The sequence below is a fragment of the Macaca mulatta genome, chromosome 3, assembly GCF_049350105.2.
Source record: "Macaca mulatta isolate MMU2019108-1 chromosome 3, T2T-MMU8v2.0, whole genome shotgun sequence".
NCBI lineage: Eukaryota > Metazoa > Chordata > Mammalia > Primates > Cercopithecidae > Macaca > Macaca mulatta.
In genome coordinates this window covers 115,697,275-115,710,662 of record NC_133408.1, presented here as the reverse complement: position 1 = coordinate 115,710,662, position 13,388 = coordinate 115,697,275, and the positions used below count along the sequence as shown (strand labels likewise).

Sequence of the window (13,388 nt, the reverse complement as noted above, 5' to 3'; positions counted from 1 at the left end):
AGATATCTGTGTTTATATATACATATATATTTGTAAATGTATATCTAAATGTATTTATACATATTTAATGGCTCTCCTCAGCCTTCCTGAGAACATCCATCTTCAGCTGGACCCTTGACCCTTTCCCTTCTCTTGGCTTCACCTATCCACTGCCTTGAGGACTGACTTCCCCTCTGCCATCTAGCTAATGTTCCTGCACCTCATTGGCAACTCAGTTAAATCACAAGCCATACCTTTTCTGAGAAGGCTTCCCTCAGTGCTGAAGTGGCCTTTCTCTGTATTCAACCTCTAGGGATATTTTTCACAGAATTTATCATATACCTACCACAGAATTGTTCATTTACTGCCAGATTTCTCCTAGACCTCTCATCAATTCCTTGAGGACAGGAATTAAATATTTCATCTCTATATTCCTAGGGCTTACTACAATGCTTGGACCAAAGTATACGGTCAAGAAATTAGTGAAATAATTTTAACTCTTTTCAAAGACATGAAGCATGAATCTAAGTGGCATGGGTGTTGGGGAGTGGGGAGCGCCAAGGGAGAAGTTCACAAATGTCCCTCATGGCTGTTGTCAAAGGAGTATCGACTTCTGCGTCTGCATCTGTCTCCTACTTAGACATTCCTGATGGAGCTCAGTCCTCCTGGCAAACTTGGTCTCCAGCACCAGCTGTGTCCTGGCTGCAGCCTTCTCCTGTGCCATCCTAGGGCTGCTGAAATCTGGGGAGCTCTCTCTAGGATCTTGTGCTGTCTCTAGGATATAAGGCTTCTGCTCTCTAGGATAGGGTGGGGTGGCCTCTCTCTAGAAGCATTGCACTGCTCCTGTCCACTTGCTCATCTTCAGATTTCAAAGCAAAGAGTCTGCCCTTCCCACCGGAGAACTTAGGCAAGTGTGCATATGTGTGTATGTGTGTGTGTGTATGTGTGCTTACACGTACACACACAGTGCCTGGCAGCTTCTCCTTCATTTGTTACTCTCCTGTTTCATCTACAGTTCTCATCTCTCCAACTTGGAGGGTCTTTAATCTGTGCTGAAGAGGAGGAGGTAGAATGAAAGTGGTTCTGCCTGTTTTTATCCCATCATCACATTTCAGTCTTATACCTGGATGGCACCTTTTAAAAACAGAAGTCATGTTATCGTTTTGGTCTTAGTCTGTTCAGGCTACTATAACAAAAATACCGTAGATTGAGAGTTTAAGCAGAAACATTTATTTCTCACCATTCTGGAGGCTGGGGAGTCTACGTTGAAGGTTTTGATGGGCTCAGTGTTTGGTGGAGGATCCACTTCCCGGTAGACTTTTTGCTGCATCCTCACGTGGTGAAAAAGGAGCTAGAGAGCTTTCTGATTATAAAGGCACTAATTTCACTCATGAGGGTTCTGGCCTCATGACCTAAGTACCTCCCAAAGGTCCCACCTCCTAATACCGTCACACTGGAGGTTAGGATTTCAACATAAATCGTGGACGGACTCAAACATTCAGTGTGTTGTAGCATCTTCAGTATCTGGTCATAGTCTACCAAGTCTTGCCTGGGAAAATAATAGTCTCCTATCTTCAAGCACAGGGAAAAAAATACACATGTTATTTCATAATTGAAGAAAAAATTAAAATACATATTTCTGAGCTGAATCTTGCAGTTTTTTATTCCACTGGAGTGTCATGTTATTTCCACTAGTAGATGAAACAATAGGTATTTATTAATCACCAGGCTCGGAACTGAGCTTAATACTGTAGAGGAAGCAAAAGAAACATAAAAGTACTTAAAATGTCAATAAATTGGCAAATTGATAACAATTTCTTTCCTTTGCTTGATTTGTAAACTAGTTAAAAAATAATTTAAAAGTTGTTTAATAATAGATTTGAACCAAAAATTATTTAAAGCTTATGAGAAGTACTATTAGATCAAGAAAATTGTAATTTGGTGTATATATTCCATTCCTTCCAGATTTGGCGTGTAGAAAACAATGGTAGGATCCAAGTCGACCAAAACTCATATGGTGAATTCTATGGTGGTGACTGCTACATCATACTCTACACCTATCCCAGAGGACAAATTATCTACACGTGGTGAGTTTATATCGGGCAAAGATCTCGGGTTCCACAGGAGCCAGATTTTGCTCCAAAGTATTAAATTCCATGCATTATGGGCTAGAATAATCCTATAATCACCCCAGTGAGATTTGTGTAGCATGCATGTAGTAGTTTCTTTTTATATGATTTTGACTTTGTTTTGCAGCTGCCATCCACAGGCAGCAGGAGTTACATAAAAATCATGCTATCTAGTCTAGGGAAAAAGTTTTGATATCCCAAACCAGTGATGTTCTGCTAGTGGATATGTAGTTGAATATCTCATCTTGTACGCAGGTTAACACTGCAACAGCAAGTGTCAGGTACCATGGCTTCTTATTGTTAAAATTCAGAGAGGTCCATCCTAATTGGAACTGCAAAGTTGCAATATGGCAAAACCTGTAGGAGATACAATTTGTGATTCCATTGATACCTCAACTTGATGCAATTCTTATTCTTTGTTTCCATTAAATTTACAATAATGGAAAAAATATGCAATTGCGGTTTTTTTGTTTTTGTTTTTATTTTTATTTTGAGGCAAAATCTCACTCTGTCACCCAGGCTGGAGTGCAATGGCCCAATCTTGGCTCACTGCAAGCTCCACCTCCCGGGTTCACGCCAGTCTCTTGCCTCAGCCTCCCGAGTAGCTGGGACTACAGGGGCCCACCACCACGCCTGGATACACTTTTTGTATTTTTAGTGGAGACGGGGTTTCACCATGTTAGCCAGGATGGTCTCGATCTCCTGATCTTGTGATCCGCCCGCCTCAGCCTCCCAAAGTGCTGGGATTACAGGTGTGAGCCACTGCTCCCAGCCCCTGTGTTTTCATCTTACATGGTTTTGCATGATGATTTGGGTTAATTGAAGTCTAAATATACTTTCAGTAAATACCAATGCCCTGCTCAAGGAGAAAATGACCAAATGTCCAACCAAGTAATTTATGTGCATACACCATGCCAGGATACGTCAAGGGATGGGGATTCAGCAAGAAATTATATAATGTGAAATTCTCTAACTTTTTATTAAGTGAAATCAGGTAAAAATAGAATATTGCTAAGAAGGCTGGAAAAAAGAAAATAATTCTTAAAAAAGATCTTCAAGCAGAGAAATGTGGGTGTAAGGTGCAAAGGCAGGGCAGGATCCTACCTTTGCCTACATAGTTATAACAACCTGTAATAGGTGTATAGAATATACATGCATTCAGTACTCTGCTGATATGGTCACATTTCTTTTTGGTGAACCTCACACACAAAGACAGAGTCACACTCATCCCCATAGTCTGGTCATCTACACTGCCCAGTGCCTTGAGCCCATTCAAGTTCAAGAGATGGGATGACACCAAAAGAGTGGTCTGGGAACTCGGAGGCATCAATATCACCTGGGAACTTCTTAGATTTGTAGACTCTCAGGCCCCACCTTTGACCCACTAAGGCAGAACCTGCATTTTAGCAAGGACCTCAAGTAATTCATATGCACTTCAATGATTAACAGACATTGCCTCAGGCAGTGGTTTAGAACACTGACTGCATATTGGAATAACCTGAACAATTTCTCATAAATCCAAATGCTCTCACCCACACCAAACAAATCAAAATCTCAGCTGAGGGGATTCCTGAGATTCTAATCTACACCACCACATCGGTGTGAACCACCGCACCCAGGACCATCTCTGATGCCACAGTCACTCCATATGCTGTCCTAGATGAATGCGTTTAGCTATTTAGCTCTGTGGTTAACATGTCGTCTTAATAGCAACCATTCTGTGAGCAGCATGTTTTCACTGGCAAAGTGCCAGATGTTTCCTTGTTTTTTTTTTTTGTTTTTTTTTTGTTTGTTTGTTTTACGTCTTTCCAAAAAGAATGGAGCAGGGGAGATTAGACAGACAAAGTAATTTAACTCAAAGTTACAACTGTTGTAAGGCAACATTTTAAATCTTAATCGATTGGTCTCTTTAAGGCTTGAGTATATCTATATCAGGTAGTTATGTCCTTATTTTGCAATTTCATTTTCTAAAAGTTTAATTCAGAAAAGTGTTTGTGCAACAAAATCATAGCATTTATTGGGATAAATTAATTATTCCTAGTTAACTTTTCTTTTGCATTTTATTTCATGGTCTTCCTGTTAATTCTCTTTTGAATATGAAAAACATAATTGATTGTGAATTTAGATTAAACGAAAAAAGACTAAGCAAGTAATGCGAAAGAGTGTTTTGAGGAATTAACAATTTGCAACCCATATAAATGTCTATATGGACATACTAAAATAGAACAAATCAGGTTACAAATTTTAAATGCTAAATTTAAGTTTTAAATTGTAGCTATTTCTTGTATCATTTGAAAGCACTTTATGTGCTCAGCATTGTACTAATTTCTGGAGGTACAGTGGTGGAAAGAAAAATACAACCTGTGTCTTCAGGAGCTTATATGTAATGAGAAACAGATGATTAACAGGTATTTTTAGTGCAATATAGACGATTTTATGTAAGATCAAGCTGAGTGATCTTTTGATAATTATATACAGACCCTCCACCATACTCCTAGGCTATTGGTTAAATATTTGTACCCTCTAGAACTCATGTTGAAACTTAATCTTCAGTGTGGAAATATTGGGAGATGGGGCCTTTAAGAGATGATAGCTCTCATGAAAGGATGAGTCCATTAGTGGATAAATGGGTTATCATGAGAATGGGACCAGTGGCTTTATAAGAAGGGAAAGAAGCCTGAGCTGGCATACTCAAACACTCACTGTGTGATGACCTGCACTGCCTCAGGAGTCTGCAGAGTCTTTGCCAGCAAGAAAACCCTCACCAGATGTGATCTCTTGACTTTGGACTTCTCACTCTCCATAACTGTAAAAATAAGTTCCTTTTCCTTATAAATTACCCTGTTTCAGGTATTCTGTTATAAGCAACAGAAAATGAACTAAGACAGCCTCCTAGAAAAAGTGGCATTGAAGTGGAAGCTAGATAGGCAGGCAAATAGGGAAGTTGTTCCAAGCAATGCAGGAAAATAGTGTGCTCTAATCTACTCGTCATAGAGTATAGCTGGAGAACATTTAGGCTGCAAAAGATAAAACGAAGGAAATTAGAAGGAGCCAAATTGTAAATGGCCTCATAAACCATGCTGAAGAGGACAAACTTTATTTTTAAGACATTGGGAGTCACTGAAAGAGTTTGTTTGGGGTGTTACATGATTGATTTTCATTTTATTTCATTTTATTTTATTTTAGACAGTCTCACTCTGTTACCCAGGCTGGAGTGCAGTGGCTCCAGTCTTGGCTCACTGCAACCTCTGCCTCCCAGGTTCAAGCTATTCTCCTGCCTCGCCTCCTGAGTAACTGGGATTAGAGGCGCACACCACGACGCCCGGCTAATTTTTTGTATTTTTAGAAGAGATGGCATTTCACCATGTTGGCCAGGCTGGTCTTGAACTCCTGACCTCAAGTGGTCCACCTGCCTTGGCCTCCCAAAGTGCTGGGATTACAGGTGTGAGCCACCACGCCTGGCCTGGTTTTCATTTTAGATAAATTATTCTGATTGACATCTGCAGAATGGATTGGTAGAGGAAGGCTAGCAGCAGGAAGACAACTGGGAATGTGTTGCAATAATCCAGCTGAATGATGTGGCCTGAATTTAGTGTAGTGACAACAGGGAAGGAAAGAATGAGACAAATTTGCAATGTGTTAAGGTATTGGCACCAGAAAAACTGTTAATGGGGAATGGAGAAGACAAAGACAAGAATGACCCCTGGGTTTCTGGTCTGAGCATAAATGGGTAGCGTTTTATTTCCTGAGATTAAAAATCTTACGAGGAAGACAAGTTTGGCCCACACTGCACAAAAATGCAAAAGGAAAAAGAAGAGAACGAGAAGGCACCACATTGGTAATAGTTACTATCTTTGGAATGGGGCTGGAAGGATGGTCATTTAGTTTTCTTCTTTCCAATTTGAAATGTTCAACATTTCCATCATAAGAATGTATATATTTGGGGGATATCAAGAATGTAAATTAGATACTTCAGAGTCCTTTTGTGAGTCTTCACCATTTGAAATCATGGATGTGAAGTATGTAAGTCTGTTAGTGTTGTATGGTTTGTGGAACTTCAAAAGCTTCCATAAAGATAGTGAAGAGGATTTCAAAAAATAAGCAGTTCCATCGAAGACTGGCTTTCAAATTAAACAACTTTCCAGTTTATGTGATAATTTCAATGCAGGGATATAAATAGGTTTAAGTCCAAGAGGCAGAGTTAAAGGTGAGAAACTAGAATTAAATCAGTTATGAAACCACTTGTATTCTGAAATGACAGGACAGAAATAATTTCAGCAATGATCTTTTCTCTGAAATATCAGGTAATTAAAATTGAACAGACGACAATGATGAATCTCCTCAAGTAGTAAATCCCATTTTTACGCAGCACTCATCTTTAATGAGCAACAACCACCACAGGTTTATAAAGAAAAAATACGTCAAAGTAGATTGCTTTTTTTGTTCAGCATAAGATTTTAAAATTAGAAAAAGAGCGACTGTGTTATTTCTTGATTATAGTGGAATACTTGAATCTGTGTGGATGGCAGTATGGTACTTGGGATCCAGAAGAGAGGTTTAAGATGAGTAGAAAGTATTTGTTCAGCGTGTCATGAGGCAGAAACTTAGTGATGTTTTTCAGGTTTGCTAGTTGAAATATTCCAAAAAAAAAGGAGCAAAATGAAGACAAAAGTTGGGTAATATTGTCTGTTCAGTGGTTGGATTTCTTCCCTTCAGAATAAAAGCAAAATGGAAAGCAGCCATTTTTAACAACAGCTGGAAGCGAGAATTCAGGAAACCACAGATGTGACAAAGAAACAATGCATGATACAGACCCTGCGGTGGCCCGTCCTCATGCAGCTCTGTGTAACTCCTCACCCTGTGCTTCCAGTACACACACAGGTGTTGGCTAGCATTATAGGCTCTTGGGAAATGTAGGCTATTGACATTAAAACACTATGTTTTTAGTAGTTCCTTTATTAAGGAAAACATTTTTTATTTTCTTATCAACATGTGTGTGCATGGTTTTTTTTTTGCACCTCTCTGTAGAAAATTTTTACATCAACCATTTGCCTATGCTGGTCCAATGGAAAATTGTGTGATAAGATATGCACCCTCTTCCCAGTGTTTTGGGGGTGTGTGTGTGTGCGCGTGTGTGTTGCCCAACGTGGCAGGTTCTGTTAATCTGTTCCAAGTATGGAACAGTTTACTGTCAAAGTTTTAGAAGAAAAGATATATTAGTGTTGCTGCAAAAGTAATTGCGGGTAGGCCAGGCGCCATGGCTCACGCCTGTAATCCCAGAACCTTGGGAGGCCAAGGCAGGCGCATCACCTGAGGTCAGGAGTTTGAGACCAGCCTGACAAACATGGAGGAAACCCTGTCTCTACTAAAAATACAAAATTAGCCGGGCATAGTGGTATATGCCTGTAATCCCAGCTACTCGGGAGGGTGAGGCAGGAGAATCACTTGAACCCGGGAGGCGGAGGTTGTAGTGAGCCGAGATTGCACCATTGCACTCCAGCCTGGGCAACAAGAGCGAAACTCCGTCTCCAAAAAAAAAAAAGTAATTGTGGCTTTTGCCATTACTTTTAATAGCAAACACAGCAATCTAATAGATTGCACCAATCTAATAGTTAACTTTCAAAGTCTAAATCCAAGTTTAGCATTCCTACTGCTAAGCTAACCACTAGTCAGATAGAAATGGGAAAGTTGGCTAAAAATAAATAATGCTCAATGAGTGCTTTTACCATGTTTGGAGCTTTGTTTGTTTTCTTTTATTGTCTTCTCTACAAGCTCATCAAACAGCAGATCTCCCACAAGTTGCTTTACAGGTTAAGGTGACACAGAGTTAACAGCCACAAGCTACCCTAGAAAGAGAGGCTACAAATGAACTGGCCATATTGATGGGCCATACTGATGGACTGACCCGTATCTGAGTGCTGGAAGCTTAGCATCTTGTACAGCCTTATTACTAATTCCTTATGGTGGGCAGGTCATGGTGCCTCACCCCTTTAATTCTAGCACTTTGGGAGGCGGAGGCAGGTGGATCACCTGAGGTCAGGAGTTTGAGACCAGCCTGACCATCCTCACCAACGTGGTGAAACCCTGTCTCTATTAAAAATACAAAAAAGCACCTGTAATCCCAGCTACTCAGGAGGCTGAGGCCGGAGAATCGCTTGAACCCGGGAGGCGGAGGTTGCAGTGAGTCAAGTTCATGCCATTATACTCCAGCCTGGGTGATGGAGTGAGACTCTTGTCTCAAAAAAAAAAACAAAAACAAAAAAAATAATAATAATAATAAATAATTCCTTATGGAATTGCTAAGATGACAAAATGGGGCCTCTCCATTGTCAACTTCTCATTATTATTTTCTTGATTTTTCTGGGTTACAGACATTTGGTTCATGCTCACCAAATATTCATAGAAAGACAAAATGCTGGCTGGGCGTGGTGGCTCATGCCTGTAATTCCAGCACTTTGGGAGGCTGAGGCGGGCAGATCATGAGGTCAAGAGTTCAAGACCAGCCTGGCCAACACAGTGAAACCCCATCTCTACTAAAAATACAAAAAATTAGCCGGGTGTGGTGGCAGATGCCTGTAATCCCAGCTACTCCGGAGCCTGAGGCAGGAGAATCGCTTGAACCCGGGAGGCGGAGGTTGCAGTGGGCCAAGACTGCACCATTGTACTCCAGCCCAGGTGACAGTGTGAGACTCCATCTCAAAAAAAAAAAAAAAAAGAAAGAAAGACAAAATGCCACTAACAGTCAACGCAATAAGTTTGGCTCGTATTTTCATTTCAGATGGATTATTTTTCACTGTAGTGGTGTTTTCTAAAAAATAGGCAGCTCCAACTTGAAATCAGGTGAACCTGATGACTTAGCTAAGTTATGTAAGGAACAAAAGCTCAATTTCTTTAAAATGGAGATAAAAATGCCTACCATATACAGTTCTAGACGACACATAGGACAATTCAATGTTAGATACCTTGACAAAAACAATAGCTTAACAGCTCATATCATGTTAAAACAGTTTGCTTCTTCTTGATCTTTCATAATAACTTGTCTCTGCTTGCAATGCCTACATGCAACGATCTTAAAACTTAAAGGCAAGCTAATTTATTTCACTTTCATTCCTCTAGGCAAGGAGCAAATGCCACGCGAGATGAGCTGACAACATCTGCATTCCTGACTGTTCAGTTGGATCGGTCCCTCGGAGGACAGGCTGTGCAGGTTGGGATATTTTTACCGCCAAAACTCACACAAGTTAAAGTCTTGCTAGCTCAATAGATAGCTGTAGCTGCCTCCCAAGTTGGAATAGAAATTTGACATTTTCTTGATATGAACTCTGTTTTCATTTTGAAATTCAAATATTCCTACTCTTATTTCAAATTAGTTCTCTCAGATTCTGGAAAGGAGGTAACAAACACAAGCAACAAAAAACTATCGACAGATTTAAGATCCCAAAAGAATCTTCCCATTAGAATCACACCCTGCGTCAGTGATAGTCGCTTGACATTAAAACGGTTTTACCTGTATTATTGTTTCCAGCTGTTGTTCAACAGATACGGTAGGCAGAATAATCCCCCAAGGTGTTCATGTCCTAATCCTCAGAAACTGCAAGTGTGATATGTTACAAAGCAAAGGAGAGTTAAGGTTGGAGATGGAGTACGGTTGCTCATCAGCAGATCTTAAGCTAGGGAGATTATCTGGGATTACTGGGTGGACCTAGTGTAATCACCAGGGTCCTTATAAGTAAAACAGAAAGCCAGACAGAGTCAGAGGGATGCAGCATGGGAAAGACCAACCAGCGATCGCTAGCTTTGAGGATGGAGGGAACAATTACATATTATATAGTTTGCAAATTGCTAGAAGGAGAATATTAAACATTCCCAGCACAAAGAAATGATAAATATTTGAGATGATGTTATGCTAGTTACCCTAATCTGATCACTATACATTGTATGTACCCCATGAATATCTACAATTATTAATCAATTAAAAAATAAAATTAAAAATAAGAAGATGGAAGAGAGTCCCTAGCAAAGAAATATGGGCAACCTCTAGAAACCAGAAAAAGCAAGGAATAGATTCATTCCTAGAGCCGCTAGAAAGGACTATAGCCCTGCAATAGCTTGATTTTAGCCCCATGACTAAATTGTTATTCCACATTTTAGCCCAGTGATCTATCTAAATTAACCCCATAACTCATTTCAGACTTCTGACCTCCAAAACTGTAAGATGATAAATTTTTGTTGTTTTAAGCCACTAAATCATAGTAATTTGTTACAGCAATTCTGTAACAAATTATAATTTGGGAAATAAATACAACAGTACAGAACAAGCACAGATTAGCAATTCTAATTAATAGGTAGAAAAAAGACTCTTACACTCTCAAATCATAAACATGCGTAAGTTATGTTTTGCACAAGTAAACAGAAATAAATCTTGATAAAATAGCATGAGTCCTTATATTTCCCTTTTAGGTACCAAAATCTTTACTGAAACAAAGTCCATCACCCAAAAGTGAGGGAGGAAGTGGTGGAGAGGGAGAAAGCATGAACAGAAATGGGAGGGACAAAGAGAAAAGATAGGGAGAAAGGGGAAAGAAAAGGGGAAGGAGGGGAGGAGAGGGAAGAGAAGAAAGGGAAATCATGGAGGAAGAAATGAGACAAGTAGGAAGGAGGAGAGAAGAGGAAGGGCAAGGGAGAGAATAGTATGAGAGGGAGGAGAGATATATTTTTTTATTTGGGTATTTCTGGAAAAAAAATTACTTGTCGAGAATGACTAAATCCAAATTCAAAATGAAAATTTCATGTAATTAAAAATGAGTCAACTTTTTAGTATATCTATCTAACTTATCTATCTATCTTATCTATCTCTATCTGGAGACAGAGAGAGATTAAAATAGAGAAAAATGGGCAGGAAAAGATAATATATTGCTTTATTTATTATAAAACTTTAAATGTTATACAGTGTCAGACAGTATCAATGTCTAGTTCTAGATCTCACTGTGTCTAAGAGACTGCTGTTTCTAGCCTGGTTCAACCTTCTGTCCTCTCCTAAGTTCAACTGCTCCTCCTTTTATAGTTATGGTGGAGTATCTGCTACTTGTTTCAGGACCCTTATTAGTTACCATGAAAAAGTTTGGGTCTTTGTTTTTTAAATTCCCTTACTGTATAACTGACATACAGACTTCAAGGAGTCCCTGTTTTTCTCTAGTGTGCCCCAGTGTGTCTGTCTGCTTTCTTGTTCATTCTGGGAAAGGGCACTTGCTTGTTCCTTTTCCCTACAGCTGGCTGGAGCTTTCTCTCTCCCTCTCTCTCATTCCCTGCGTCTTCCTAGCTGGAGCTGCGCACACTGCTGCCTGTTTTCTGCCCGCCTGTTGTCTTTGGCCAGTTTTTGAGAAGCCATCTGCTCCTATCTGGTGGGAAAAGCATCTTACAGATTAGAGTTCAAACAGAAAGCAGGTGCTTACTTGGCCAGTGCAGTGATGTTTCTGATACAGCAGCATGAAACACTCCCTTTGCATGGTTGTGCCTGTTTAACTTCCTCATTCCTGGTGTCAAGAGAGCTAAGATTCTATATGGTACAAAAGGGTTTTTCTGTCTTGTTTTCAAATCTTTGTCAGTGTGTGATTGCTTATTTTAATATAATAATTAAATAAAGAGGCAAGTTAGACTCTTTAGAACATAAAGTGTAAGATGTGGAGGCTGAAGTTGGTCTTCCAGCTGGTTTCCTTCCCATCTTGATACAAGTTAGTAGATACATAAAACAAGTTACATCTAAATTTAAAGGTGCATATTAACTTTTTAAAAATAACTTGCTAATTTTTAATTAACAAATTAATGAGATGACTGCATTATTTAAATGCACTCAATTCTATGAAATTTAGTTGATCTTTAAGTTATTACTTTCCAAACTATTACAAAAAACTTTGAAGATATGCATTGTCTTACATATTTCATATTTCATTGTACTATATTTGATACACTCGATTATGAATTTCCATGAATTGTTAGCCAGTTGAATCCTAAATTGACAACAAAATGGTAATTTTTAGTTTAATCACTAGATGGCAGTAGCTTACAATAATGCATGAAAAAACTAAAGTATTGCGGTTTTCAATGCTCCTTTGTAGAATATATTAACCATTAAAATTACTTTTAATCAACCTTTTTTCTTTCTTATTCTCCTTTGACAGTAAGAGATGGGCCTTAATCAGTGTTTCACTTTCTCTCATGTTGGCAATTAAAATTTTCTCCATGTTATATGAAATGCTAAGCCAACAGTTTTAGGTATTTGTGAGACCATAACTGACAAAACATTTCTATAATTTGCTGCTCACTTATTTGAATGCCTACTAATTGAAATATATTTATGAAGTCAGTTATTTTCAATGCCTTTAGGCCTCCCTCTAATGGTACATGCATCAGCATTCCCATTCACCTGGCTTCTAGAAAAAGACAAACCAGGGGAAGTGAGATGGTTCAATTTTCGCATAGGACAGAATAAATGAAAACAACGGGAGACTGACATGAAATTTGAACTCTTTATGTAAATGCATCAATAGTTTGTGCGAGAAATAGGAAATTCTAATCCAATATTTGGGGCTAATAAATAAAATCAAGTAAATAATTTTCCTTTTTTTTCGATTTCCTCATCCTGAAGTCTTTTTTTAAAAAAAAAAAAGACTTATTTTTTAAAAAGTCTTATTTTTTAAAGTTTCTTATATTGAGCATATCTACTATTACATTTCTATAGGTAAGTTAAAAAGTAGAAAACATATTCTGTTTATTTTTGCCCGTTTTTAATGCTTGTATGGAAATCTTTGTGTGTGTGTAATTTTTTTATTTTACAAATACAGAGGTATAGAAATAATGAGTATGATTTGGGGTCATCTTATGTTGTAAAGCATTTGAATGCACATCTCTTAACCTTCTGAACCAGATCCAAAAACATGAGATTCTAGTACCTCTGTAAGTATCTGTAAGTGTTACTGGCGCCCTTGAAAGAAGAGCGATTTTCACTTAAGATTTTCACATAAGGTCGCAGACTCCAGCACTTTGGTGTTGGAGATGTAACAAACAAACTTAAATCTTCATACTTTTCAAAAACAGAAAGTATTGGAGCATGGTGATGTTTCCCCTGACAAGAAACTACTCAGGGACACCGTGCCTGCAAAAACAAAAGATTCTTAAGTCACCAAGGAAAACTGATTTTCATTAACCTATATTTTCTGTTAATCATCATTTCTCCTGCTCTTCACTTTTTATTTTTTGTTTTATTTTCAAAAAGAGAACATA

At 38.6% G+C, this 13,388-nt stretch overlaps 1 protein-coding gene and 1 long non-coding RNA gene across 4 annotated transcripts in view; one reads left to right on the top strand and one right to left on the bottom strand.

Annotated features, from left to right (window-relative positions):
- The window catches only part of LOC106997524 (uncharacterized), a 77,631-nt gene that overhangs the window by 1,385 nt on the left and 62,858 nt on the right, over positions 1-13,388 (bottom strand). For 2 of the 3 annotated variants that reach the window (XR_013415917.1, XR_013415919.1), the window contains exons 4-5: positions 9,616-13,260; positions 1,220-2,465 (exon numbers count right to left, since the gene is read on the bottom strand). This is a non-coding gene — a long non-coding RNA (uncharacterized LOC106997524). The remainder of the gene's footprint in view (positions 1-1,219; positions 2,466-9,615; positions 13,261-13,388) is intronic. The other variant, XR_013415918.1, reaches the window with a different exon arrangement.
- Positions 1-13,388, top strand: part of SCIN (scinderin) — an 85,192-nt gene that overhangs the window by 58,296 nt on the left and 13,508 nt on the right. The window contains exons 9-10 of the mRNA XM_001082780.5: positions 1,945-2,066; positions 9,225-9,315. Coding sequence (XP_001082780.1) covers positions 1,945-2,066; positions 9,225-9,315 — 213 coding nt within the window. The remainder of the gene's footprint in view (positions 1-1,944; positions 2,067-9,224; positions 9,316-13,388) is intronic.